General features: G+C 41.7%; 2 protein-coding genes across 2 annotated transcripts in view; one reads left to right on the top strand and one right to left on the bottom strand.

Moving 5' to 3' along the window:
- Positions 1–23,607, bottom strand: LOC112225129 (CCR4-NOT transcription complex subunit 9). The gene is made up of 8 exons (XM_024388794.2): positions 23,223–23,607; positions 22,240–22,419; positions 20,896–21,011; positions 20,699–20,808; positions 20,460–20,569; positions 20,248–20,346; positions 6,644–6,735; positions 1–896 (listed from the first exon to the last, which is right to left on the bottom strand). Exons 1-8 carry the CDS (start codon positions 23,238–23,240, stop codon positions 728–730), a joined length of 894 nt encoding a protein of 297 aa, XP_024244562.1. The 5' UTR covers positions 23,241–23,607; the 3' UTR covers positions 1–727.
- Positions 23,608–23,854: 247 nt separating this feature from the next.
- Positions 23,855–26,942, top strand: part of LOC112225132 (ubiquitin carboxyl-terminal hydrolase 37) — a 35,807-nt gene continuing 32,719 nt past the window's right edge. The window contains exons 1-2 of the mRNA XM_024388799.2: positions 23,855–24,031; positions 26,716–26,923. Of these exons, the coding sequence (XP_024244567.1) occupies positions 26,750–26,923 (174 nt within the window). The 5' untranslated portion in view covers positions 23,855–24,031; positions 26,716–26,749. The remainder of the gene's footprint in view (positions 24,032–26,715; positions 26,924–26,942) is intronic.

The raw sequence follows: 26,942 nt of genomic DNA on the forward strand, positions 1-26,942 counted from the left end.
ATATAATATTTATTAAAAACCTTGTTTACATTTGTATACCATCACATACAGTATCTCTATTATACATGGGAATACTTTGGAACAGATTTCCCAATTCACTTAAAGCTGATTTACTGGTGTTTTTACAGTCTTATGTACAACAGTAAAAAGAAAATGCATTAAAATTACATGTTTTTGGGACAAATAAAATCTCCCGTGGGCCAAATTCAGGGAACCCTGCTCTAGATGGTTAAAAGAAAACATATATACAAATATAAAAAAAACACTTAGAAAATGCCTGTAGTGATTTTGGTTCAGGACAGAACAAAAACAGTGGGAAACACCAGGTTAAAACCAGACCAATGTTGATTTCCTTTTTGATGACGTCAATGTTCAACCCTGTTGAAATGTTACGCAAACACCTCCATAAGCATTGAGGAAGCATTGTGAGAACGTCTCAGGGAGAATGCCAGGTGAGCGGCAACAACAAGTGAGCCACAGAGTTTATGGTTCTACACAGCATCATCTTCTCCTGGTCTTGGACAGTGGTTAAATTGGACAGGCGCACACCACTACAGAGTACCAGAGCCTATTATTTTCTACTCTTTTGAGTACCTGCACCTCTTATAGAACATTTACTCTTAAATATTAACACGGGTACTTTAAAATTAGTACTAATCATGTTTTTCTTCTGTGGCTCTGCCAGCACGGTACTGTTCCTCAGGTAGTGTCAAAGGGGTTGATGAGGTTACTGTGCGGTCAGGGGGATGCCTCGGCCGTCCGTCACCGGGCCCTCCTGCAGGTTCTTGACCAGCTGGGCCAGCCAGCGCTTGGTGGTGGTGTCGTCCTTTAGCACCTGGGCGAATGTGGCATCCTTCAACTGGTCAGGCAGGCACTGGCGCAGTGCTTCTCGCGCTCTGGGGGTCAGAGGTTAGATGTAATGAGTGAACAGAACACCAAATATATTAGGGGCACGTTCATCAGGAAACAACGTTGGCCAACATTTAGATAGGAATATGCTAGAACAAAGAACAAACACAACTCTGAAGAAGGAATCATGTCGACTCTCCATGGCATTCCTGTCTTCAACGTTCAAGAACGTTAGGCTTCTGAACATGACCCTGGACTGCAGTACATCCCCCCACCCCTGCTCTTGTTCACTCCTCTTTGTGTATCTGAGACAACTGGGTAAGTGTAAGAGAGACTGTAGGTCCATATACAGTGGCAAACTGGGACCAGAAATTGGCCCAGGGATTTGTAACACACCGGCCCGTTTTTTCCCCCTCAAGGCCCCCCAATCGGCCCATTTATTTCCTTGAGGCTCCCAGTATTAGCCAGAAACTTAAAAAGTTGCGCAAAAATTTAGATCAGCTCAGTGGGCTAAAAATGGACAAGCCTATTTGCCTGATGGCCAGTCCGCCTCTGCCACTAACTTAACATCCACCACCCACACTCCTCTATAAGATGAAGGGAGTATCAATTTCCTGTTACAAGGTAGAGCTACAGGCAGCTATGTGATACATTCACCTCAACACAGTAGTTTCATTGCTCACCCCCCCACCCCCAGACCAACGATTAAGATATTCTTAACAACATGAGATCCATGGTTGCCGTGGCAGCCTTTGTAGTTTACTAACGGCATCTTACAGACTACCCCTCCCCCTCAGCAACTTTACAGAAGTTATATCCTCCGCTGTGCAGTCAAACATTTATAAAATTAAGGCCACCACTTGCTCCCTATCCCAACCTGCTCATCTAGCCTGCTTATGTTCATCACCACCCTGATCAACAAGTCCCTGCTGCAGGGCTGCCAACTTTTGAAGACAGCTCAGAGTGAGATTTCATATTGTGAATGTCAATGGTTCCACCCTCTAACCGTGGGGTATGGGTGTACACCCCCCACGTAAAAAAATAAATATATAAAATGTTTTAAAGCTAATTTCCGGCTATTCTACATATTTTCACATGGCTAACATGCTGACTCAACAGGGCAAGCATCCACCATCATGAGCATGTTGGTTTTGTCCATCCACACCAGACGAGTTCAGGACACGCAGGTTGAAATATCAAAATGAACACTGAACCAACTCTATTAATTTGGGGACAGGTCGAAAAGCATTAAACATTCATGGCAATTTAGTTAGCTAGCTTGCTGTTACTAACTAATTTGTACTGGGATATAAACATTGGGTTGTTATTTTACCTGAAATGCACAAGGTCCTCTACTCCGACAATTAATCCACAGATAAAAGGGTAAACCGATTTTGTTTCTAGTAAGCTCTCCTCCTTCAGGTCTTCTTCCTCTGGACTTTATATGGTGGTTGGCAACCAACTTTAAGGTGCATGACCAACACCAACTGGACTGTGGACCTCAGTTCATCTTTCAATCACCCATGTGGGTATATGCTCCTAAAAACCAATGAGGAGAGAGGCGGGACTTGCAGCGCATCAAGCGTCACAAATAGAACCAAGTTCTATTTTAGCCCATGGCTATGCAAATGCTTGTTGACGCGCGCGAGCAGTTTGGATGCAATGATTGAATGACATGTATGTGTACATTTATTGTGTGGTCAGCATTTAAGGCCCATGACCAGAGTGGATTTTTTTGTCGATAAGAAACCAACATGTAAATATCTCATTCATATGGGTGAACTATTCCTTTAAAATAGGACCATAGAAAATCCTGATTGGAGGTAGCTCTACAAGAGGGTTGGCCACCTGATCTATGTCTCCCAAAAACTGAGGGTTTGAATATGTTCATGTGACATTTGATTAGAATAAATAACCCCACATTTAAGAAAAATTGAATGAATATTTATCTTCAGCAGGCATAATAGAACATTAATACAGGTCGCAATCGCTCAAGCACAAGCTCACTTCCTAGTGAGTAGTCAGCTAATCTTCATATTTCAAGTTTAGCCAACTTCAAACTATTTGCTAGCTAACAAGGCAGAACAGTTGAATTGTTATGGAACACACCATCCTGTCCATCTCCAACTGTTTGAACAGCATGCTTGTCTGTCCACTTTGTTCAGACGTTGAAATCAAGTGGCCTACCTAATTTCTCAGAATGAGAACGAGTTGCCAGTTCCCTATATACACACACACACACACAATTGTTTTTGATGCATATTGCACATTTATAAAAACACAGACTTGACAGCTAGTATAACAGGCTAAAATGATGTTGGTACTGAAATGCTGCGTGCAATATACTGAGAATTCATTTTCCAGAATCAATGTTCATTGACCCTCTCGTTTTATTAGTCATTTCCAAACAATTGACCTCTCGGCTAAATGGAGTCAGCCCTAATTTTTATATACATTACCAGTCCAAAGTTTGAACACACCTACTCATTCAAGGGTTTTCTTTATTTGTACCATTTTCTACATTGTAGAATAATAGTGAAGACATAAAAACTATGAAATAACACATATGGAATCACGTAGTAACCAAAAAAAAAAAAGTTAAACAAATCAAAATATTTTCTTGATTCATCAAAGTACCCATCGTTTTCCTTGACAGCTTTGCACACTCTTGGCATTCTCTCAACCAGCTTCACCTGTAAATGCTTTTCCAACAGTCTTGAAGGAGTTCCCACATATGCTGAACACTTGGCTGCTTTTCCTTCATTCTGCAGTCCAACTCATCCCAAAACATCCTCCCGAAATTCTTCCACTGCTCTGTCATCACTACACACTTTAGTCTGAGACTGCCATTATTTAAGTCGTTTGTGGTGATGAGGAGCATTGTACAAAACAAAGTCATCAGGTTTTGAATAATCTCTAACCAATCAGAGTATCAAAGCCAATGACGAATTTTCGAACTACCGCTTTACCCACGTAAAAAAGCGAATGTTCTGACAAGAAGCGTCTACCATTTTCATGTGGAAAAGGCACTACATACTATGTGGAAATAGCTTTGTAATGGCTTGATTTCTAGAATAGGCTCTTTGAGGTTTCTTGCAGCCCCCCAGTATTAGCTAGATAATGATCATTTTGAAAAAAAAATATATATAATAATTATCACAGGCCCACTGAAAATGCCCATCTGACTTTTGTCCGAAATGCCAGATGGCCAGTTGGCCCCTGTTTATATAGTTCCATCACATTGGTTTCACGTTTTCCAGTCCTAGCATACTGTGCATTCGGAAGGTATTCAGAGCCCTTGACTTTTTCCACATTTACTTACGTTACAGCCTTGTTCTAACATTGATGAGAAAAAATTTAATGATTTAATCAAATCTACACACAATATCCCATAATGACAAAGCAAAAACAAGTTTGTAGAAATTTATTAAAAATAATGAACTTAAATCACATAAGTATTCAGACCCTTTACTCAGTCTTTATTGAAGCACCTTTGGCAGCGATTACAGCCTCGAGTCTACTTGGGTACAAGCTTGGCACATCTGTATTTAGGGGGTTTCTCCCATTCTACTCTGCAGATTCTCTCAAGCTCTGTCAGGTTGGATGGGGAGCGTCGCTGCACAGCTATTTTCAGGTCTCTCCAGAGATGTTCGATCGGGTTCAAGTCTGGGCTCTGGCTGGGCCACTCAAGGACATTCAGACACTTGTCCCGAAGCTACTCCTGCTTTGTCTTGGCTGTGGTGCTTAGGGTCGTTGTCCTGTGAGAAGGTGAACCGTCGCCCCAGTCTGAGGTCCTGAGAGCTCTGGAGCAGGTTTTCATTAAGGATCTCTCTACTTGGCTCTGTTCATCTTTGCCTCAATCTTGACTAGTCTCCCAGTCTGTGCCGCTGAAAAACATCCCCACAGAATGATGCTGCCACCACCATGCTTCACCGTAGGGATGGTGCCAGGTTTCATCCAGACGTGAGGCTTGGCATTCAGGTCAAAGAGTTCAATCTTGGTTTCATCAGACCAGAGAATCTTGTTCCTCATGATCTGAGAGTCTTTTAGGTAACTTTTGGCAAACCCCAAGCGGGCTGTCAAGTGCCTCTTACAGGAGTGGCTTCGGTCTAGCCACTCTACCATAAATGCCTGCCTGACTGGTGGAGTGCTGCAGAGATGGTTGTCCTTCTGGAAGGTTCTCCCATCTCCACAGAGGAACCCTGGAGCTCTGTCCGAGTGACCATCGGGTTCTTAGGTCACCACCCCGACCAAGGCCCTTCTCCCTCGATTGCTCAGTTTGTCCGGGCAGCCAGCTCTAAGAAGAATCTTGGTGGTTTCAAACTTCTTCCATTTCAGAATGATGGACGCCACTGTGTTCTTGGGGTCCTTCAACGCTGCAGAAATGTTTTGGTACCATTTCCCAGATCTGTGCCTCGACACAATCCTGTCTCGGAGCTCTAGGGACAATTCCGTGGTTTCATCTCATGGTTTGGTTTTTGCTCTGACATGAACTGTCAAATGTGGGACCTTATATAGAAAGGTGTGTGCCTTTCCAAATCATGTCCAATCAATTGAATTTACCACAGGTGGACTCCAATCAAGTTGTAGAAACATCTCAAGGATGATCAATGGAAACAGGATGCACCTGAGCTTAATATAGAGCCTCATAGCAAAGGGTGTGAATATTTATGTAAATAAGGAATGTTAAAAAAATATATTAAATTTGCAAACATTTCTAAAAACCTGCTTTCACTTTTTCATGATGGGGTATTGTGTATAGATTGATTAAATAAAAAATAAAATCCTCAATTTTAGAATCAGGCTGTAATATAACAAAATGTGGAAAATGGAAGGGGTCTGAATACTTTCGGAATGCACTGCATCTCTGACTGACACAGTGACCTCCTGGCTTAAATTACATTCATGGCACAGCTCCTCTTGATGGACATGAAGAGACAGTGCACCAACAAAGAGAACAAGTGAAGCTTCCCCTTTCTAATATCTCATATATTAAGATTCTGCACATTTTAGACAAGATCATTATGAGAAAGTACTAACACATTATAACGGCGTCATACATGCTTATAACAAGTCTTACAGTGCATTATAACGGCATCATAATGCATAAGCCTATACCTGCTGGTGTTAAAGACACCCTCTGGGACTTTGACGACTAGTAAGTATTCCAGCCAATGAGCTTCAGCCCCTCACCATTTGAGTGACAGCTAGCTAGATGCACACAGCAGAGCGAGAGAGAGCAATGACATGGTGCACATATGTGACGTGGTAAGCAATTTTTAGGGACCAATTTTTGGCAAGTGAGTGCTACTTTCAGAACTACTGGCTAAAAAGTATACAAAAGTATCAGAGAATCTCTTTAAAGTGCTGTTAACGGACATGCTACCTGTCCCAGACCTGCTTTTTTCAACTCTAGAAACAGCAGGAGCGGTAGAGATACTCTTAATGATCGGCTATGAAAAGCCAACTGACATTTACTCCTGAGGTGCTGACTGCACCCTCGACAACTACTGTGATTATTATTATTATTATTATTTGACCATTTGTACATCTTGGCCATGTTCTGTTACAATCTCCACCTGGCACAGCCAGAAGAGGACTGGCCTGGTTCCTCTCTAGGTTTCTTCCTAGGTTTTGGCCTTTCTTGGGAGTTTTTCCTAGCCACCGTGCTTCTACACCTGCATTGCTTGCTGTTTGGGGTTTTAGGCTGGGTTTCTGTACAGCACTTTGAGATATCAGCTGATGTAAGAAGGGCTATATAAATAAATTTGATTTGTTTTAACACTTAATTTACCTTGGATTATCAGAGAGGCGAAGGTAGCAGCGTACAACATGTTTCAGCAGACGTGCAGATGGTTCCTTCGAAAGCTGCAGCACCATTTTCCCCTGAAAATAAAGGGAATCAACATGTTTGGGGTAGAAAAACACAATAGTTTAGTGCTTTCAGAAACATTTGACACATTTTGTTGTGTTACAGACGGAATTTAAAAATGGATTAAATTGAGAGTGTGTGTCACTGGCCTACACACAATACCCCATAATTCCAAAGTGGAATTATGTTTTTAGACATTTTTACAAATTAATAAACATTTAAGAGTCAAGTTTTCAAGCCCTTTGTTATGGCAAGCCTAAATACATGGAACAAATACAAGTGTTTGTCCCATGTTTCATGAGCTGAAATAAAATCTCAGAAATGTTCAATACGCACAAAAAAAGCGTATTTATCTCAAATTTTGGGTACAAATTTACATGTCTCCTTTGCCAAGATATGCCACAACTGTCAGGTGGATGGATTATCTAGCAGCTGATTAAACAGCGTGATCATTAAACAGGTGCACCTTGTGACGAGAACAATAAAAGGCCACTCTACAATGTGCAGTTTTGTCAAACAACACAATGCCACAGCTGTATCAATTTTTGAGGGAGCTGTTGAAAGATCATTAAAATGTTCCTTTCTCTACCATAACCTGCCCCCAATGTCGTTTTAGAGAATTTGGCAGTACGTCCAAACAGCCTCACAACAGACCACGTGTATGGCGTTGTGTGGGAGAGCGGTTTGCTGATGTCAACATTGTAAACAGAGTGCCCCATGGTGGCGTTGGGCTTATGGTATGGGCAGGCATAAGCTACGGACAACGAACACAATTGCATTTTATCAATGGCAATTTGAATGCAGAGAGATACCGTGACAAGATCCTGAGGCCCATCGAGGCGGCAGGTTGCCTAATGGCTAGAGCATTGGGCCAGTAACCGAAAGGTTGCTGGATAGAATCAAATCAAAGTTTATTTGTCACATGTGTCGAATACAACAGTGAAATGCTTACTTACAGGCTCTAACCAACAGTGCAAAAAAGGTATTAGGTGAACAATAGGTAAGTAAAGAAATAAAAACAGTAAAAAGACAGTGAAAAATAACAGTAGCGAGGCTATATACAGCATCTAGGCTATAACAGTAGTGAGGCTACATACCGGTTAGTCAGGCTGATTGAGGTAGTATGTACATGTAGATATGGTTAAAGTGACTATGCATACATGATAAACAGAGTAGCAGCAGCGTAAAAGAGGGGTTTGGGGGGCACACAACGCAAGGTAAAAATCAGTCGTTCTGCCCCTGAACAAGGCAGTTAACCCACTGTTCCCCGGTAGGCCGTCATTGTAAATAAGAATTATCTTAGCTGACTTGCCTAGTTAAATAAAGATTACATTTAAAATAAAACTAAATGTATCCGCCGCCATCACCTCATGTTTCATGATAATGCACAGCCCCATGTCGCAAGGCTCTGTACACATTTCCTGGAAGCTGAAAATGTCCCAGTTCTTCCATGGCCTGCATAATCACCAGACAAGTCAATCATTCATCATGTTTCAGATGCAGCTTGTTCCAATTCCCGCCAATATCCAACAACTGGGACAAGATTCCACAGGCCACAATCAACAGCCTGATCAAATCTATGCGAAGGAGATACACTAGTATATGGACACCCCTTCAAATTAGTAGCTCTGGCTATTTCAGCCACAACTGTTGCTGACAGGTGTTTAAAATCGAGCACACAGCCATGTAATCTCCATAGACAAACATTGGCAGTAAGTTTTTTTATTTCACCTTTATTTAACCAGGTAGGCTAGTTGAGAACAAGTTCTCATTTGCAACTGCGACCTGGCCAAGATAAAGCAAAGCAGTGTGACACAAACAACACAGAGTTACATATGGAATTGAGGTAAGGCAATAAATAGGCCATAGTGGTGAAATAATTACAATTTAGCAATTAAATACTGGAGTGATAGATGTGCAGAAGATGAATGTGCAAGTAGAGACACTGGGGATCAAAGGAGAAAAAAAACAGTATGGGGATGAGGTAGTTGAATGGGCTGTTTGCAGATGGCTATGTACAGCTGCAGTGATCATGAGCTGCTCTGACAGCTGGTGCTTAAAGTTAGTGAGGGAGATATGGGTCTCCAGCTTCAGTGATTTTTGCAATTTGTTCCAGTCATTGGCAGCAGAGAACTGGAAGGAAAAGGCGGAAAAAATAAGGAATTGGCTTTGGGGGTGGCCAGTGAAATATACTTGCTGGAGCGCGTGCTACGGGTGGGTGCTGCTATGGTGACCAGTGAGCTGAGATAAGGCGGGGCTTTACCTAGCAAAGGCTTATAGATGACCTGGAGCCAGTGGGTTTGGCGAAAAATATGAAGCGAGGGCCAGCCAACGAGAGCATACAGGTCACAGTGGTGGGTAGTATATGGGGCTTTGGTGACAAAACGGATGGCACTGTGATAGACTACATCCAATTTGCTGAGTAGAGTGTTGGAGGCTATTTTGTAAATGACGTCACCGAAGTCCAGGATCAGTAGGATAGTCCGTTTTATGAGGGTATGTTTGGCAACATGAGTGAAGGATGCTTTGTTGCGAAATAGGAAGTCGATTCTAGATTTAATTTTGGATTGGAGATGCTTAATGCGAGTCTGAAAGGAGAGTGTACAGTCTAACCAGACACCTAGGTATTTGTAGTTGTCCACGTATTCTAAGTCAGAACCATCCAGAGTAGTGATGCTGGACAGGAGGACGGCGGTTGGTTGAAGAGCATCCATTTAGTTTTACTTGCATTTAAGAGCAGTTGGAGACAACGGAACGAGAGTTGTATGGCATTGAAACTCGTCTGGAGGTTAGTTAACACAGTGTCCAAAGAAGGGCCAGAAGTATACAAAATGGTTTCGTCTGTGTAGAGGTGGATCAGAGAATCACCAGCAGCAAGAGCGACATCATTAATGTACACAGAGAAAAGAGTCGGCCCGAGAATTGAACCCTGTGGCACCCCCATAGAGACTGCCAGAGGTCTGGACAACAGGCCCTCCGATTTGACACACTGAACTTCAGAGAAGTAGTTGGTGAACCAGGCGAGGCAGTCATTTGAGAAACCAAGGCTGTTGAGTCTGCCAATAAGAATGTGGTGATTGACAGAGTCGAAAGTCTTGGCCAGATCAATGAATACAGCTGTACAGTATTGTCTTGTATCAATGGCGGTTATGATATCGTTTAGGACCTTGAGTGTGGCTGAAGAGCACCCATGACTAGCTCGGAAACCATAATTGCAGAGGTTGAACAGGCAAGTAATAGGGGTCGCAACAATTTTGGCTGATAATATTAGAAAGAAAGGGTCCAGATTGTCTAGCCCTGCTGATTTGTAGGGGCCCAGATTTTGCAGCTCTTTCAGAACATCAGCTACCTGGATTTGGGTGAGGGAGACTTGGGCAAGTTGCTGTGGGGGGTGCAGGGCTGTTGACCAGGGGGAAAGCATGACCAGCCGTGGAAAAATGCTTATTGAAATTCTCAATTATTGTGGATTTATCGGCGGTGACAGTGTTTCCTAGCCTCAGTGCAGTGAGCAGCTGGGAGGAGGTGCTCTTACTCTCCATGGACTTTACAGTGTCCCAGAACTTTTTGGAGTTTGTGCTGCTGGATGCAAATTTCTGTTTGAAAAAGCTAGCCTTAGCTTTCCTAACTGCCTGTGTATATTGGTTCCTAACTTCCCTGAAAACTTGAATATCGCAGGGGCTATTTGATGCCAATGCCGTAAGCCACAGGATGTTTATGTGCTGGTCAAGGGCAGTCAGGTCTGGAGTGAACCACGGGCTATATATGTTCCTGGTTCTAAATTTTTTGAATGGGGCATGCTTATTTAAGATTTTGAGTAAAGCGCTTTTAAAGAATAACCAGGCATCCTCTACTGACGGAATGAGGTCAATATCCTTCCAGGATACCCGGTCCAGGTCGATTAGAAAGACCTGCTCGCTGAAGTGTTTTAGGGAGCATTTGACAGTAATTTGTGTGAGATTGAGGGCATCAAGCTTCGATTGTAGGATCGCCGGGGTGTTAAGCGTGTCCCAGTTTAGGTCACCTAACAGCACGAGCTCTGAAGATAGATGGGGGGCAATCAATTCACATATGGTGTCCAGGGCTCAGCTGGGGGCAGAAGGTGGTCTATAGCAAGCGGCAACGGTGAGAATTGTTTCTGGAAAGGTGGATTTTTAAAAGTAGAAGCTCAAATTGTTTGGGCACAGACCTGGATAGTAAAACAGAACTCTGCAGGCTCTCTCTGCAGTAGATTGCAACCCCGCCCCCTTTGGCAGTTCTATCTTGTCGGAAAATGTTATAGTTAAGGATGTACATTTCTGGGTTTTTGGTGGCCTTCCTCAGCCAGGATTCAGACACAGCTAGGACATCCGGGTTGGCAGAGTGTGCTAAAGCAGTGAATAAAACAAACTTAGGGAGGAGGCTTCTAATGTTAACATGCATGAAACCAAGGCTTTTACGGTTACAGAAGTCAACAAATGAGAGGGCCTGGGAGTGGAGCCAGACACTGCAGGAACTGGATTAACCTCTACATCACCAGAGGATCAGAGGAGTAGGATAAGGGTACGGCTAAGGGCTATAAGAACTGGTCGTCTAGTACGTTCGGGACAGAGTAAAAGGAGCAGGTTTCTGGGCGCGGTAGAATAGATTCAATGCATAATGTACAGACAAAGGTATGGTAGGATGTGAATACAGTTGAGGTAAACCTAGGCATTGAGTGACAATGAGAGAGGAATTGTCTCTAGAGACATCAATTAAACCAGGTGAGGTCACCGCAAGTGTGGGAGGTGGGACAAGAGGGTTAGCTGAGGCATATCGAGCAGGGCTGGAGGCTCTAAAGTGAAGACAATCACTAACCAAAACAGCAATGGACAAGGCATATTGACATTAGGGAGAGGCATGCGTAGCCGAGTGACTTCCAAAGTGGCATCGTCATAGGATGCCACCTTTCCAACAAGTCAGTTTGTCAAATTTCTGCCCTGCTAGAGCTGCCCTGGTCTACTGTAAGTGTTGTTATTGTGAAGTGGAAACATCTAAAAGGTTGCAACACTTATAACCGACTTCCAAACTTCCTCTTGAAGCAATGTCAGCACAAGAACTGTTCGTTGGGAGCTTCATGAAATGGGTTTCCATGGCTGAGCAGCCGCATACAAGCCTAAGATCACCATGTGCAATGCCAAGCTTCGGCTGGAGTGGTGTAAAGCTCGCCGCCATTGGATTCTGGAGCAGTGGAAACGTGTTCTCTGGAATGAAATCCCGTATCACCGTCTGGGTTTGCTGGATTCCAGGAGAACGCTACCTGCCCAAATGCATAGCGCCAACTGTAAAGTTTGGTGCAGGAGGAATAATGGTCTGGGGCTGTTTTTCATGGTTCGGGCTAGGCCCCTTAGTTCCCGTGAAAGGAAATCTTAACACTACAGCATACAATGACTTTATTGACGATTCTGTGGTTCCAACTTTGTGGCAACAGTTTTGGGAAGTCCCTTTTCTGTTTCAGCATGACAATGCCCCTGTGCACAAAGCGCGGTCCATACAGAAATGGTTTGGTTTGTTGAGATCGGTGTGGAAGAACTTGATTGGCCTGCACAGAGCCCGGACCTCAACCCCATCAAACATTTGAGGGATTAATTGAAACGCCGACTGCGAGCCAGGCCTAATCCCCCAACATCAATGACCGACCTCACTAGCGCTCGAGGCTGAAAGGAAGCAAGTCCCCGCAGCAATGATCCAACATCTAGTGGAAAGCCTTCCCAGAAGAGTTGAGGTTGTTATAGCAGCAAAGGGGGGACTAACTCCATATTAATGCCCATGATTTTGGAATGAGAAGTCCAACAAGCAGGTGTCCACATACTTTTGGCCATGTAGAATATGTCGCGCTACAGGAGTCAAATGGCGGTCACACCAGACACCGATTGTTTCTCTGATCCATTCCCCTACTTTTTTGTTGGCATCTGTGACCAACTGATGTATATCTGTATTCCCAGTCATGTGAAATCCATAGATTAGGGCCTAATGAATTTACTTAAAATTGACTGATTTTCCATATATGAATTGTTGCATGTTGCATTTATATTTTTGTTCAGTATAAGTTCAGGAGTAAAAATGTGCTTAAGTAACATAAGTTGCATGAACTCACTATAATAGGGTTTAACATGATTTTTGAATAACTAACCGATTTCTGTACCCCACATATACAATTATCTATAAGGTCCCTCAGTCGAGCAGTGCATTTCTGTCACACCCTGGTCTAAGTATTTTGTGTTTTTCTTCATGTATTGGGTCAGGCCAGGGTGTGGCATGGGGTTTTTGTATTGTGGTGTGTTTTGTCTTGGGGTTTTGGTGTGTATGTATTGGGATTGTAGCTAGTGGGGTTATCTAGCAAAGTCTATGGCTGTCTGGAGTGGTTCTCAATCAGAGGCAGGTGTTTATCGTTGTCTCTGATTGGGAACCATATTTAGGCAGCCATATTCTTTGAGTTTGTCGTGGGTGATTGTCGTTAGTGTCTTTGTTCCTGTCGCTGTGTTAGTTGACACAAGTATAGGCTGTTTCGGTTTTCGTTACGTTTATTGTTTTGTAGTGTTTTGTGTGTATTCGTGTTTACGTTTGTTTGATTAAACATGGATCGCAATCTACACGCTGCATTTTGGTCCGACTATCCTTCACCACAAGAGAACCGTAACAATTTCAAATCACAGATTCAAGCACAAAGAACAGGGAGGTTTTCCAATGCCTCGCAAAAAAGGGCACTTATTTGTAGATGGGTAAAAAAAAAGAAGCATATATTGAATATCCCTTTGAGCATGGTGAACTTATTAATTACACTTTGGGTGGAGTATCAATACACCCAGTCACTACAAAAGATGCAGGCGTCCTTCCTAACTCAGTTGCCAGAGAGGAAGGAAACCACTCAAGGATTTCACCATGAGGCCAATGGTGACTTTAAAACAGAATTTAATGGCTGTGATAGAAGAAAACAGGATGGAGCAACAACATTTTACTTACTCCACAATACTAACCTCAATGACAGAGTGAAAAGAAGGAAGCCTTTACAAAAGAATGTATCCAAAACATTCATCCTGTTTGCAATAAGGCGGTGAAGTAAAACTGGGAAAAAAATGTGTCAAAGTAATGAACTTTATGTCCTGAACACAAAGCGTTATGTTTGGGGCAAATCCAACACAACACGTCACGGAGTACCACTCTTCATATTTTCAAGCATAGTGGTGGCTGCATCATGTCATGTGTATGCTTTTCATAAGCAAAGAATAGTTTTTTTTGTTTAACAAAAGAACCAGACGAGAGTGATGCACATGGCAATATCTTTGGTTTGTCTCTGACATTCAAAAGCATGGCTATGACCTAAAGTAGAGGAGTAAAAAAAAGAAGGTATTTGCTTGGGAAGTAATCTTATACAATGTGTGACTATGTGGCTATCAATTGATCTAATCACTTTCTGTAAAACAGAATGTATAATTAAATTATAGGTTCAAAAATTATTCCAGTGTTTCCCAACCTTGGGATACGTGGGCAGTCCCAGAGGGAACTTGAGAAGATTTTCAAAAATGTGAAAGAAAAGAAAATATTTACTGGTGTGAAATATCTAGTTATTTTATAATTGAAAAGGCCTACTTTTTTCACTTTAGTTTCTGCGTGTGTGCATTTCTCTGGCTACCTGGCCTCTGCTCTCCAGTTGGATCTGTTTGATCCTATGCTCGCACCAAGTGCACATGATCCATTGCTTATCCTCGCAGAAACTATGATTGATAAGACAGCAGCTGATGCACTTTAGACTGTACCATTGTCAAATAACACAGTGTGCTGTAGGATCGATGACATGGGCGTTGATATTGTTGATCAATCAATTTACTTAAAAAAAAAAAATTCAGGTACATTTTCTCTGCGGTTGAACAAATCGACTGATGTCAGTGGGGAAGCCTAATTGATTGCGTGTGTGATAGAGACATTTCGGAAATGAATGAGCACATTCTGTTCTGCAAGAAGCTAACGGGGAGAACTACAGGTGAGGATGTGTTTTGCATTATTGACCGCTTTTTCTCAGACACAATCTGGATTGGAAATCCTGTTTTCATGTGTGCACGGTTCGTGCTGCATCAATGTCTGGGAACGAAATGATTAATTGCCAACATAAATAAATTAAATCCCACTGTATCATTCATAGTCATTGGCCATCAAGAGAATGAGTCCTGAGTTACATGATGTTTTGAATGACGCAGTGAAAGTGATTAACTTTATCATGTCCAGGCATTTGAATCACCGACTGTTTGAAAGGCTCTGTGATGACAGTGGGACTGAGGACCAGCAGATACTGCTTCACACCGACGTCTGTTGGCTATTCAGAGGGAAAACGCTTCAGAGGCTTTTTGAGCTGCGTGCGGAAGTCAGTCATTTCCTGTCTGAGCACTCACACCCCCTTGTGGCTGTGTTCGAGGACAGACTGGGGAGCCCGCCTCGCCGATGTGTTCAGAAAACTGAACAACCTGAATCTAGTTCTGCAAGGTAAAAGACACACACATTCTAAACATGCACCACAACGTGTGTGGATTCGTGAAGCAGATCAAACTCTGGGAGAGGGAATGTGAAGATGGGGATATAAGCTTAAGTTTCCAGCAGCTTGACACCTACCTTTTTACAGGTGTTTTCAAGTCTTGCCATAGATTTTCAAACAGATTTAAATCAAAACTAGAAGTCAGCCACTTGGCAAGCAACCCCAGTGTAGATTTGGACTTGTGTTTTAGGTTATTGTCCTGATGAAAGGTGAATTCACCTCCCAGTGTCTGGTGGAAAGCAGACTGAACCAGGTTTCCCTGGTTCAGGCTGCAATTTATGTGACTTGTTAAGTAAATATTTACTCCTGAACTTATTTAGGTATGCCATAACAAAGGGGTTGGATACTTATTGACTCAAGACATTTCAGGTTGTCATTTTTTATCCATTTGTAAAAATGTCAAAAAACTATTCAGTTTTCAGATTATGGGGTATTGTGTGTAGGCCAGTGACAATTATTATTATTTTTTAAATCAACATTTAACCCACTTAAAATTCAGGTAATTCACAACAAAAAAGTCAACCGGTATGAATACTTTCTGAAGGCACCATATCACTTTGGAGGGCAGCCTGCCTGCAGAGTGCTCGTTGCCAACCTGGTAGTTGTTATTCCTAATAAATATTGTAGTAAATTCACTAGAATATGTTACAGATCTTCATCCCCTAATATTGAAGGCAGTACGATGTTACGGCTGCATATCTTTAGACAAAGAGTCAGTAGCCACCCAAACTAGGCCCATCTGAAATATGAAAAAGTATCAATCAAATCAGCAGGTAGCCAGGGTTGGGTAGGTTACTTTCTAAATGTAATCCATCAGTTACTAGTTACCTGTCCAAAATAGTAATCATAAACGTAACTTTTGCATTACAAAAACTTAGTAATATGACTACATTCAGTTAATTTTAGATTACTTTTCCCTTAAGAGGCATGAGAAGAAGACAAATGTATGTTACCAATTGAACTGCATGTATTGCAGGATAAATCAATGTTAAAGTTTACATAGTTACATTTTACTTTACGGGTTGGTTATGTAGGCTTCTTCTAACCCATCGCTTTCTACAACATATAAGATTAAATTACATATTAACATTAATATATAAGTCCCAAAAAATGTATTTAGCAACTACTGATTGCCCCTTTAAGACTTTCAAAGCTGTGTGTGTTTTAGCATGTGTCCATTAGGCCTCTGGATTTATTTTTTGTATCAGCATGAATTAGATTTATTGCTCAAAGACCTGCTTTTATTCCATAGGCTGGGATCTGCACTATGCAGCTGTTGCAAGAGCACATTTTTCACTGGCTGTCCACTGGTATCAAATATAATGATTGATAGGCAGCTTAAACTTCTTGAATTCAACCATTATTGGGTTCAAATACACATTTAGATTAGTGAACAGCCATCCACGACAACCACAATCCATAAGGTGAAAATAGATAAATGAGAGAGCAGCAGTGATTCACATCAATACGCTATGTACAGTTAAAGTCGGACGTTTACATACATATAGGTTTGAGTCATTAATTCTCGTTTTTCAACCACTCCACAAATTTCTTGTTAACAAACTACAGGTTTAGCAAGTTGGTTAGAACATCTACTTTGTGCATGACACAAGTAATTTTCCTAACAATTGTTTACAGACAGATTCACTTATAATTCACTGTATCACAATTCCAGTGGGTCAGACATTTACATACACTAAGTTGACTGTGCCTTTAAACAGTTTGGAAAATTCCAGAAAATTATGTCATGGCTTTAGAAGCTTCTGGTAGGCTAATTGACATAATTTGGGTCAAAAAGTGTACCTGTGGATGTATTTCAAGGCCTACCTTCAAACTCAGTGCCTCTTTGCTTGACATCATAGGAAAATCAAAAGAAATCAGCCAAGACCTCAGGAAAAATAATTTGTAGACCTCCACAAGTCTGGTTCATCCTTGGGAGCAATTTCCAAATGCCTGAAGGTACCACGTTCATCTGTACAAACAATGGTACGCAAGTATAAACACCAATGGATCACGCAGCCGTCATACCGCTCAGGAAGGAGACGCCTTCTGTCTCCTAGAGATGAACGTACTTTGGTGCGAAAAGAGCTAATCAATCCCAGAACAACAGCAAAGGACCGTGTGAAGATGCTGGAGGAAACAGGTACAAAAGTATCTATATCCACAGTAAAACGAGTCCTACATAGACATAACCTGAAAGGCCGCTCAGCAAGGAAGAAGCCACTGCTCCAAAACGACCATAAAAAAGCCAGACTATGGTTTGCAACGGCACATGGGGACAATGATCGTACTTTTTGGAGAAATGTCCTCTGGTCTGAAACAAAAATAGAACTGTTTGGCCATAATGACCATCATTATGTTTGGAGGAAACAGGGGGATCCTAACTGACTTAAGACAGGGAATTTTTACTAGGATTAAATGTCAGGAATTGTGAAAAACTGAGTTTAAATGTATTTGGCTAAAGTGTATCGAAACTTCTGACTTCAACTGTAGATATCAATAAGTGATATCCGTATCACCGTAGACTACACCACTGCTGGCAACCTTACCGCCAAGCATTTATTCATGTTGGATAGTCTTTGGGTGCCAACAGAAGTCGCACAATTGGAAGACATAGCTTGAACTGTAACCCACAAGCCTATTCCTGCTCTTTTTGCGCAATCCATCAAACAGATTTGGTGTGTCATCATAGTGGTCTCTGACTTGTGGTCAGACTCGCTCAGGTGGAACAAACTTGAACTTGCGCCTTTTTTCAATGCTGATTTGAACGTCATTGAGAAAACAGAGAAAAACATCCTTTCTATATTAAAGTAATCCTCGGCGTAATGATCTACTTTTTCAAAAGTATCTAATCTGATTACAATATTTTTGCTGGTAACGGATTAGTTACCGTTTTTTGTAGTCCCTTATATGTAACTGATTAAATGTAATCTGTTACTCCCCAAGCCTGCAGGTTGGTGTTCCTATTGTTCTGGCAAAGATGAGTCAGTAGTAGATTGCTAAACTGTATTTTATATGGATGATAAATGTAGGCCTACTCTATTTTTGCCAGGCAAAACTGGAGGAAATTAAACGAGCTGTGTTTGAATACTCATAGTAACCTCACTACTTGTGACGTGAATTGAGTATATAGTATGCTTATTGGTCATAGTACGGATATAGTTAGTATGACAAAAGTTACCAGATGTCGTACTAAATTTGCCAAAATATGATGTATACATGCAGTGGACACTTTCTGTGCTTTTAGGGCCCATAATGCAATTCATTATAAAATGGCCGTGGTTTCACAGCGTTTTCAGATTTGAAGAAAATGGGTGAAAATATGGAGCCAAAGTCCAACGAGAGTGGATGCAAATTCATTGCTTTAACTAATTATAATCAAAGTTAAGAAAATGTTGAGCAATGTAATGAAGTAATAACTTTTCAAATAAGTTACGTTACACGTTATGTTGGCTGACAATTTGCTAACTACGCTATCCTTACGAACCGCATAGCATTACAGCAGTATGTACCAGTATGTTACCTGGCTACTAATAAATCGAACTGGCCAGGCCGTATATTAACTATCTGCTAACTAACTAACCAACGTTTATTGACTCGATTATTCACATAATTCTTAACTAAGTGGTATAGTCGTTGTGCGTTTCAATGGAAATGGTTAATTCCGGACAGCTACTCTGATTTCAGAGCACTCTTGTGCAGAATAACTGATGAATTTACAAAACGCTCAACACCGTTGAATATGGCCAGTGTCAGTAAACGTTGGCCAAAAAAAGCGTAATTAAATTGTTGCTAGCAGCACAGTTAGTCACCAAAGCTCTGAAAAACAAACAGTCTAACCAGCTTTGCTAGGGTGAGTAAAATGGTGAGAGTGAGGTGTTCTCTCATTTGTGTCTGAAAGTAGCTAGCCAACGTTAGCTTTGGTGCTTGACTGCCATTGAACGCGCCGATCAACCCTAGGGTGCGTTCTTAAATTCCCTCAGGCTATCTACTCCGATTTCAAGGCACTCTGGTCTGAGTGTGCCAGAGTGCAGAATAACTGATGAATTTACGAACACTCAACACCATTTGAATATGGCTGCTGTCAGTAAATGTTGGCAAAAAACGTAATTAAATTGTTGCCAGCAGCACAGTTAGTCAACAATGCTCTGGACAACATAAAAACAGCCGAACCAGCGCTTCTAGGGGGAGTAAAATTGTCAGAGTGAGGTGTTCTCTTATTTGTGTCTGGAAGTAGCTAGCAAGCTAGCCAACATTAGCCAGTTAGTTTGGGTGCTTGAATGCCGTTGTGAGTTTGGGTGCTTGAATGCCGTTACTCCTCTGCCAGAATGTCCAGTGTGCGCACTGAACACTCCGAGAGCGAAACGCTCTGAATTTACGAACGGACAATCTGACAACGCTCTGGATTTACTAAGGCCCAGAGTGCACCCTGGAAATCCAGATTGAATTTACGAACACACCCGAAATCGTAAAATGTTTAGCTAGTCATTTGTTATGCTAACAAGCTAGCAAGAGGTTGCATCGCAACAGTGTCAACTTCCGGTAGGCAGGCAAAGCTCTATTATGCTCAACTGAAACTATACTGTTTGTTTACAGTATACCTAAATGAACAAATTGTATGTTAGTATGAGTATTCAAACACATTTAAGTTCTTTCTGGTCAATAATCTTGATACGCACGTGTCCCTTTGCACGCCATTGCTGATGATTGGTAATTGGTCAACAATCAAGACGCTGAACTTTTTGGTTCTGATGCATGGATGACAATTTAAAGACGACTTACAGGCAGTGGGTTCAGAAGAACTAACATTTTGTGGGAAATTTTATCACCACAGAAAAGGGCACTTTGGAGACTGGGAAGGCAAATGGGCAGGTGCTCTGCACAGGTACAGCCCCATTTGTTCACGTGTCTGGTTTTATCGCTGAACAACCCCCGTATATATACAGCTGTACTAAACCTTCCTCTGAAAACAAATGATACTTACAAGAATCATTGCCACGTGAGAGAAACGTTCATAGGTCTGGCATATGTACGCCAGCCCGGTGTCGTCCAGCAGAATTTTTTGGAGTATGAAAGTAGCAACCTGACATTGAGGACAAAGGGAGAATTACTAAAAGGTTATACATTTCCTTTTGTTTATATGCACGTAACATAATGTGTGTAAGCAATATGGCAGAAGCTGGATAGATTAGCTACCGTTTTGGAGAGTTCGCTGCCTGACTCCATGATGCGCAGGCATAGAGGGATGATCTCTGTGGTGAGCAGGAAATTGATCACCTCCTGTTCATCTGTTTTGACCAGAGCACCTGCAGGAACACAAACAGCAAACTACAGTTGGAGGCATTCAGGTGTTTTTAACGAACCAGAGAATTGCGGCATGAACAATCGGGTGCATTGGAATCAGGCAGACAAAAGCAGGTAGAAAAGGATGTTACCTATGACTCCTAAGCTGGTGAGGCGCAGGTACTCAAATGGGCGTGTCTTGCTCACAGTATGCAGGAAGGGGTAGAGGAAGAGAGGAATGTGTGCTGCCAAAAATGCAGACCTGGAGGAAGTGGTTACATTTTGAATGTGTAAGATAGTGACACATAACACAATCATTTACATATTGAAAAGAAAGATGGTGCATTACCGAGTCTCTGGATGGGAGGCGACACACTGTAAGAGCGCGAGGGCATTGCATACTCTGTTGGATTGGTGGGCTGTCAGAGTTGGTGGGTTTATGGAGGGGTAGATGTTCACAATTTCCTGAAAGAAACAGAATGCAAATAAATTAGAATGTGAAGTAGTATCGTCCTCTTAAAGAGATTCTGCGGTACTTTTGTATACTTTTTAGCCAGTAAATCTGAAAGTAGTGCTCACGAGCCAAAAGTAGTCCCTGAAAATTGCTACGACGTCACATGTCCAGATACGGGATGTGCACCACGTCACTGCTCTGCTGTGTGTGCGTGCATCTTCCTTGTTGCCACTCAAATAGCTAGAGGCTGAAGCTCATTGGCTAGAACCTGAAATGATAGGGGATGGCCCACATGGGGGAAAATGGCGCAGTAAAGCTTCCAAACAAACTTAGTTTCTAACTAGTGATTTCATGGCTAATTGAGGTAAGACAGTAATTTTGCACATAGATTATGCATGTATGAACTACACGTCGCCACATCCAGCACAATGCTGGAGGTTTAAAAAAGACTTAGTAGTCGCCAAAGGTAAAATACATGTCTTTAAGGAGACACTGTAGGTACCTTCACGCAGCAACATTTTACATTTACGTCATTTAGCAGATGCTCTTATACAGAGAGACTTACAGTAGTGAGTGCATACATTTTCATACCCTGTAAGAATATTTTAAGATAAATAAACAATGCAGAGGACTAGAGGTCATTGGGGAAATGACGATCAATGGAAATTTTCAGTTCAACATCTATTTAGAATCTGTGTAGGGGTTTCAGTCTTGGACTCATAGTGACATGTGGCAAGTTCTCATTGGTCCGTCTTGTCTATACATTGAGCCTTAAACGAGATACTTGATATTTGGTCATTGGTCCAATTTTACTGTAAGTAATTCTAATCTGTCAACCACAGGTTGTGTTATAAACTACATCTGGTCTCTTTGTTCAGTGGAGAAAACACTGAGGACAGGGAAGAATGACCATCTACTTTCCAGCATAACAACTATGATTTGTTCTCTTTGAATAAATATATTTTTCTCCCTCTGATTTGCATTGGGGTCTGTGTTATTGAAGAAAAACATCAACTGCTAACATCCCCTGTGGGAATCGTACCCACAACCCTGGCGCCATGCTCTACCAACTGAGCGAACACAATGCCACAATGACTAAGACACACAGACATAGGGGGAGCCCACCTAAAACAATGCACATGTATTTTTCCTCTTATGAAAGTGCATTACAGATTGGCTTGAATCGGCTCAGTAATGTGAAATAGGTATTACAGTAAGCAAAGATAATATATTTAGTACCTGCAGGAGGGCAGCAATGGTTCCACAAGAGTGCCATAGCATGGGTGCAAGGTCAGGGACAGACTCCCTCTTCTTGCTGAGCTCCAGGAGGGCATTCTCCCTGGTCTCTGGGGTAGACAGCTCGTTGATCCACTGGTAGATCTTTTCCCGATCCACCTGAACCAAGGCTGTGGTTGCAGCCTGTGAGAAAAGGGCAGGGGGGGTGAACCAACCTCAGACATGACATCTGAGCATGTAATACAATTCCAACGAATGCTCTCCCTTTCTAGGATCATCCTTCAGATCGGTTTGCTGCCCTCTGACTAACTAACGTTAGTTACTAACTTAACTAGTTAAATTTTACAATGCACGAACTGCAATCATGTGTTCGGACGGGTGGGTATAATTTGTGCAACGTTTCAACTGGAATCTATTCCAACAATAAGGTTGCCAACAAACAACACATACAAAGTTGTATAAGAATAAGATACCGGGTAGGGAGTGGGCCATTTCATAAAGTTTTTCACTCACCACGTTTATTCCGAAAAATGTCTGTCCTCACTCTGGTAGCCTCACTTGCCTACCTTGTTAAATAAAGGTAAATAATAAAATAATAGCCTATGGACAAACATTAAGAATAAGCTACGTGTTGAGTTGATGCCTATTCGGCAGCTACTTAGCTAGGTGAATTGATCATACTACTTTGTATGCGTAGTTTGTTGGCAACCTTGTAACGTTACTTTACGAAGTTTCAGGAACAGATTCCTGTTGGAACGTTCGAAAAATTATACCCATCCTGTTTGGGCTGTGTAAACTAGAGACCTCCCGAGTATTTAGCTTTGCGACACATCGGTAGTATGTGTACTGGTTGGACTCCCCGAGTTGTGCATGGATCTGGTGGGTGGCGACAGAAAATAACCATAACACAAAATGAATATGTATATTGATAGATAGCTAACGTTACATTGTATGCCGTGTTATCTAATTCAATATTGCAAACTTACTGCGCCTGTAGCCAGCATTGTCTGAAGCGTCTGGATATGATCTCCCGTAAGCTGTTGAGCTAGCTACAAATAAAACAAAAACTACAACTAGCTAGCTAGCTTAGTTTTAGCAGAATATATTTGGTCTTAGTTTGCTACAATGGTCACATCGGAACTGGAACTACGTTTAAACCTTTACCCGCGCGTTTATTATTCCAACATGCTGAGAACTTCTGTTTGAGAAGGAGATCTGCTTTATAGCTGTCTAACGCTATAACACAAGCAACATAGCTATTATCTTTAAACAAAATATAACCCTTAGTTTACATGGTAGGTCGATACCAATAGGAAGCTAGTAAGACAGTTATGCATTTAATTTGTTGAATCAGAGACGGAAAAGGAAGCGAGACCCCCGACTCGCTGTTTCTTTCTGGGGTTTTTTCTGGTTCAATAAAAGTCAGAACCCAGCTGCTATTGCATTGGTGTCTATGGTAGACACACCCTGTTAAGTAAACCGGAACGGATCATTTTTGCGATGCTTAACGGCATGAGTGAACTATCTTTATTTTTTTCACCATCTTTGGTGTCAATTCATCGTGGTTAAGTATCGCGAGAAGACATGTGATATGTGTTCTCGTATATCATTTCCTCTAGATTTTCACATTCCCGCCATCATCGAGTACTGGAGGAAAACGTCGTGCGGACCACACTGTCAACAACATAATACTGGGGCCAACGAATGCCGGCTAAACCAACTTACTACTCCCCGAGGATTTAAAACAAAAATATTATAATTTACAAGTTTCGTTGAAGGGATATTTCATTCAAAGGCAAGTGTTCCTTGTCTTGTAATTAAGTCAAGGCGATGTTTATCTCCAAATGACAAAAATCAAATTAGCTAGCTATTCCTTGTCCTTTTTAGCAGCCAGCTATCGTTAGTTACGAACTTGCTCGTGCATGGGACACGGCTAGACTTTCACAGCTAGCTAGATGTGTAACTATCCAATGTTGTTTTGCTGAGTTGATTTGGGGGCGTCATTCTCATCTCGTAATATTCAGTTAGCCAGCTACCTAGATACTAAGCTAGCTAGGGTTAGCTAACTAACTAGTGGTTAGCGGTGCATCACAGCAGTTATCTAGCCAACAGAAACTCAATCGAGTGTAGTGTGGTTGTGTCCTCCCTGCCCCAGACCGTATCTGTGCGTCAGAGATGTTTGCCCAGGAAGCTCCGATTCAAACGAATTAGACAGCTCTGAAAGCGTATTAATGTCAAAATACGTTCATTACACACCAACTACAGTATGGAGTTTCGCTTAGGAACTATCTACATTTACTCCCTTTATGGCCGGTATGTACGTCCAAAAAAGGTGTAAATAAAACATTTACAAGCAACCAAATGTATTTGGACATGAATACGCTTGCAGAGTTGTGTAACGCCTCGGTCACACGGACAGCTTGGTTGCATGTTGGAATACTAGAAGTACATTAATTTCCAATGGAACGCTGCGTTTGCCTTGCAGCATTGCGGGGGCAGTTGCAGTGCGTTTTGTGTGTACAAATGTTGGATTTATCGAATGTTTGCTCAACTATATGCGTAGACGGCTTGATAGAAATGGTAGCAGAAGGTAAATGTTGAACTTTTGTTGCACACATCCAGATGATGCTGCATACCATTTTGCGCAATGACGCGGTAGGCATAACGCTTCGATCACACCGACAGTGAGGTTGCGCAAAATAGTATGTGGTATCATATAAATAGTTTTATATTTCTTAAAAAGTAGTGCACTGGGCCATTACTAGTCCTGTATTACTGGACAGCTATAGTAATTTGTAGTGTGGGCAAAAAATAAAACATCTTAAAATATTTTTTACTTTTGCCATCTGTCCTAGTGTTGATTTGCTGTTTTTTTTCTTTTTCGGAAATCACCATAGCAGCACATACCATCATGCTGGCTTGCTTTTACAATTACTGTTCTTGCTTTCTTGTCCCGCTATGCCCACAGGTATGTTTTTTGCATCCCTCGTCTAATAGAATAAAATATGTAAGTCCACAAGTTTGTGCAGTGCCCCTCTTTTACATTAGTTTGGGAGATCCCTGTAGATAAGGTTGAATCTCTGAACATGGCTATTTGTCATACAATGGGGGCATACTTAGCTAAGCATCGTTATGCCAGTTCGATTATAGCTAGCTAAGTAACGTTAGTTCCCCCTCTATCTAGCTATGTCACTTGCTTGCTAGCTAAATTTAACCAATTGGACTAACCAAGTGGCTAAGGATGCTTGTCGTAATACACTGCAGCCCAATGGGTAATGCGTAAACAATACCTTTGATTGTTGTGGATAATGCCACACTTACACTTCCCTGCCTAGCAGAGCTTCCCAAGACTTTACTTGCAATTCGGTAAACAAGTGAACCCCTCCCTGAATAGGTTAAAAACGAAATTGCATCATGCAAACATTTGTCACTGCCAAATAAGAACACCATGTGACCAAACATAAGCAGAACATTTCAATTTACAGCTTGAAAAATTTGCCCAGGTCACGTGCACTGGTCTGCACAGTATATTATTTAATTCAAGTATTTTGGCATAGTGTTCCCTTTCAAACCAGACTTACCCATAGGACAGAACAACTGGTGTTGCGCCAACAATGTGTTAAAAGTTACTGGACGACTCAGTTACTGCTCTCTTACTCGTGCTCTAAATGTAAAAAATATATTTGAAGTAGTCGTGGGCGGTATCCAGATTGTCATACCTTCATATTGTTCTTGTAATATCCTGTGATATTCTGTAATACTTGCACTGAACACAAGGGGCACTATTTTCAAACCCCACTGAGCCTCTGAGATCTAAAGGTGAATGTAAACTAAATACTAATGAATGCATTGCAAACATTTTATACTGTCTCTGACCTAAACTATTTGCAGGACAGACATCCCAGCTCAAAATTATACAAATAATTCAAAAGTGCATGCTATTCAGTTTGCTGCATGCACAAAACAAATACTTGATCCAGGATGGAATTCACTGCTATTACCAAGCAAAGCTTAATTTTGCAATGAGCTAAGCACTTAGCTAGATGCCTAACTAGCTACTAAATTAGCAAACAAATGCACACCTGCAGAGCATTTTGCACATTTTAGACAGTTAACATAAGATATTTAGCTCGCAAACATTCTGTTGTGAATTCCATACTGTAACTAGATCACCTGTCACGTGCTGCACAACAAACAGTAAGTGACTCACAAGGCTCTCATGTTGTATGCTTGTAAACAAATACCACGTGACTGGGGACTACTGTTAATCAATTTATCTCCTATTGTATTACACAAGTGGACTGCAGGTATTTACTTAAGTAGCTACACATTTAAATTTATAATTTAAAAAAATCTAAATAGTTTTGACGGTATTGAAAAGCAATCCCGTGGCTATTTCCAAATATCTGGTATACCGCCCAAGCCTAATTAAAAAAATATGTCCTTGTTTGCACACAATCTACTTTTCCCTTCCATTAGGTTTATTTGGAGAGCACAACCCTGACAATCACTAATGGCAGCAGCAGTGCCCAAGCTCTCCAGCGGAAGTGTTGTCAAAATACGCTACAACAGCATAGACGTGGGCACCACTCGATGGAAGGAGGGGACCTTCGAGGTTCTTGAGAAGGATAACAAAGTCAACCTGTGCCTGAAATTCAATGCCGGTGGTGCACTCAAAAGTTTCCAGGTAATAGTTTTCCCTATAT

Source organism: Oncorhynchus tshawytscha, linkage group LG26, assembly GCF_018296145.1.
Source record: "Oncorhynchus tshawytscha isolate Ot180627B linkage group LG26, Otsh_v2.0, whole genome shotgun sequence".
Classification (NCBI taxonomy): Eukaryota; Metazoa; Chordata; class Actinopteri; order Salmoniformes; family Salmonidae; genus Oncorhynchus; species Oncorhynchus tshawytscha.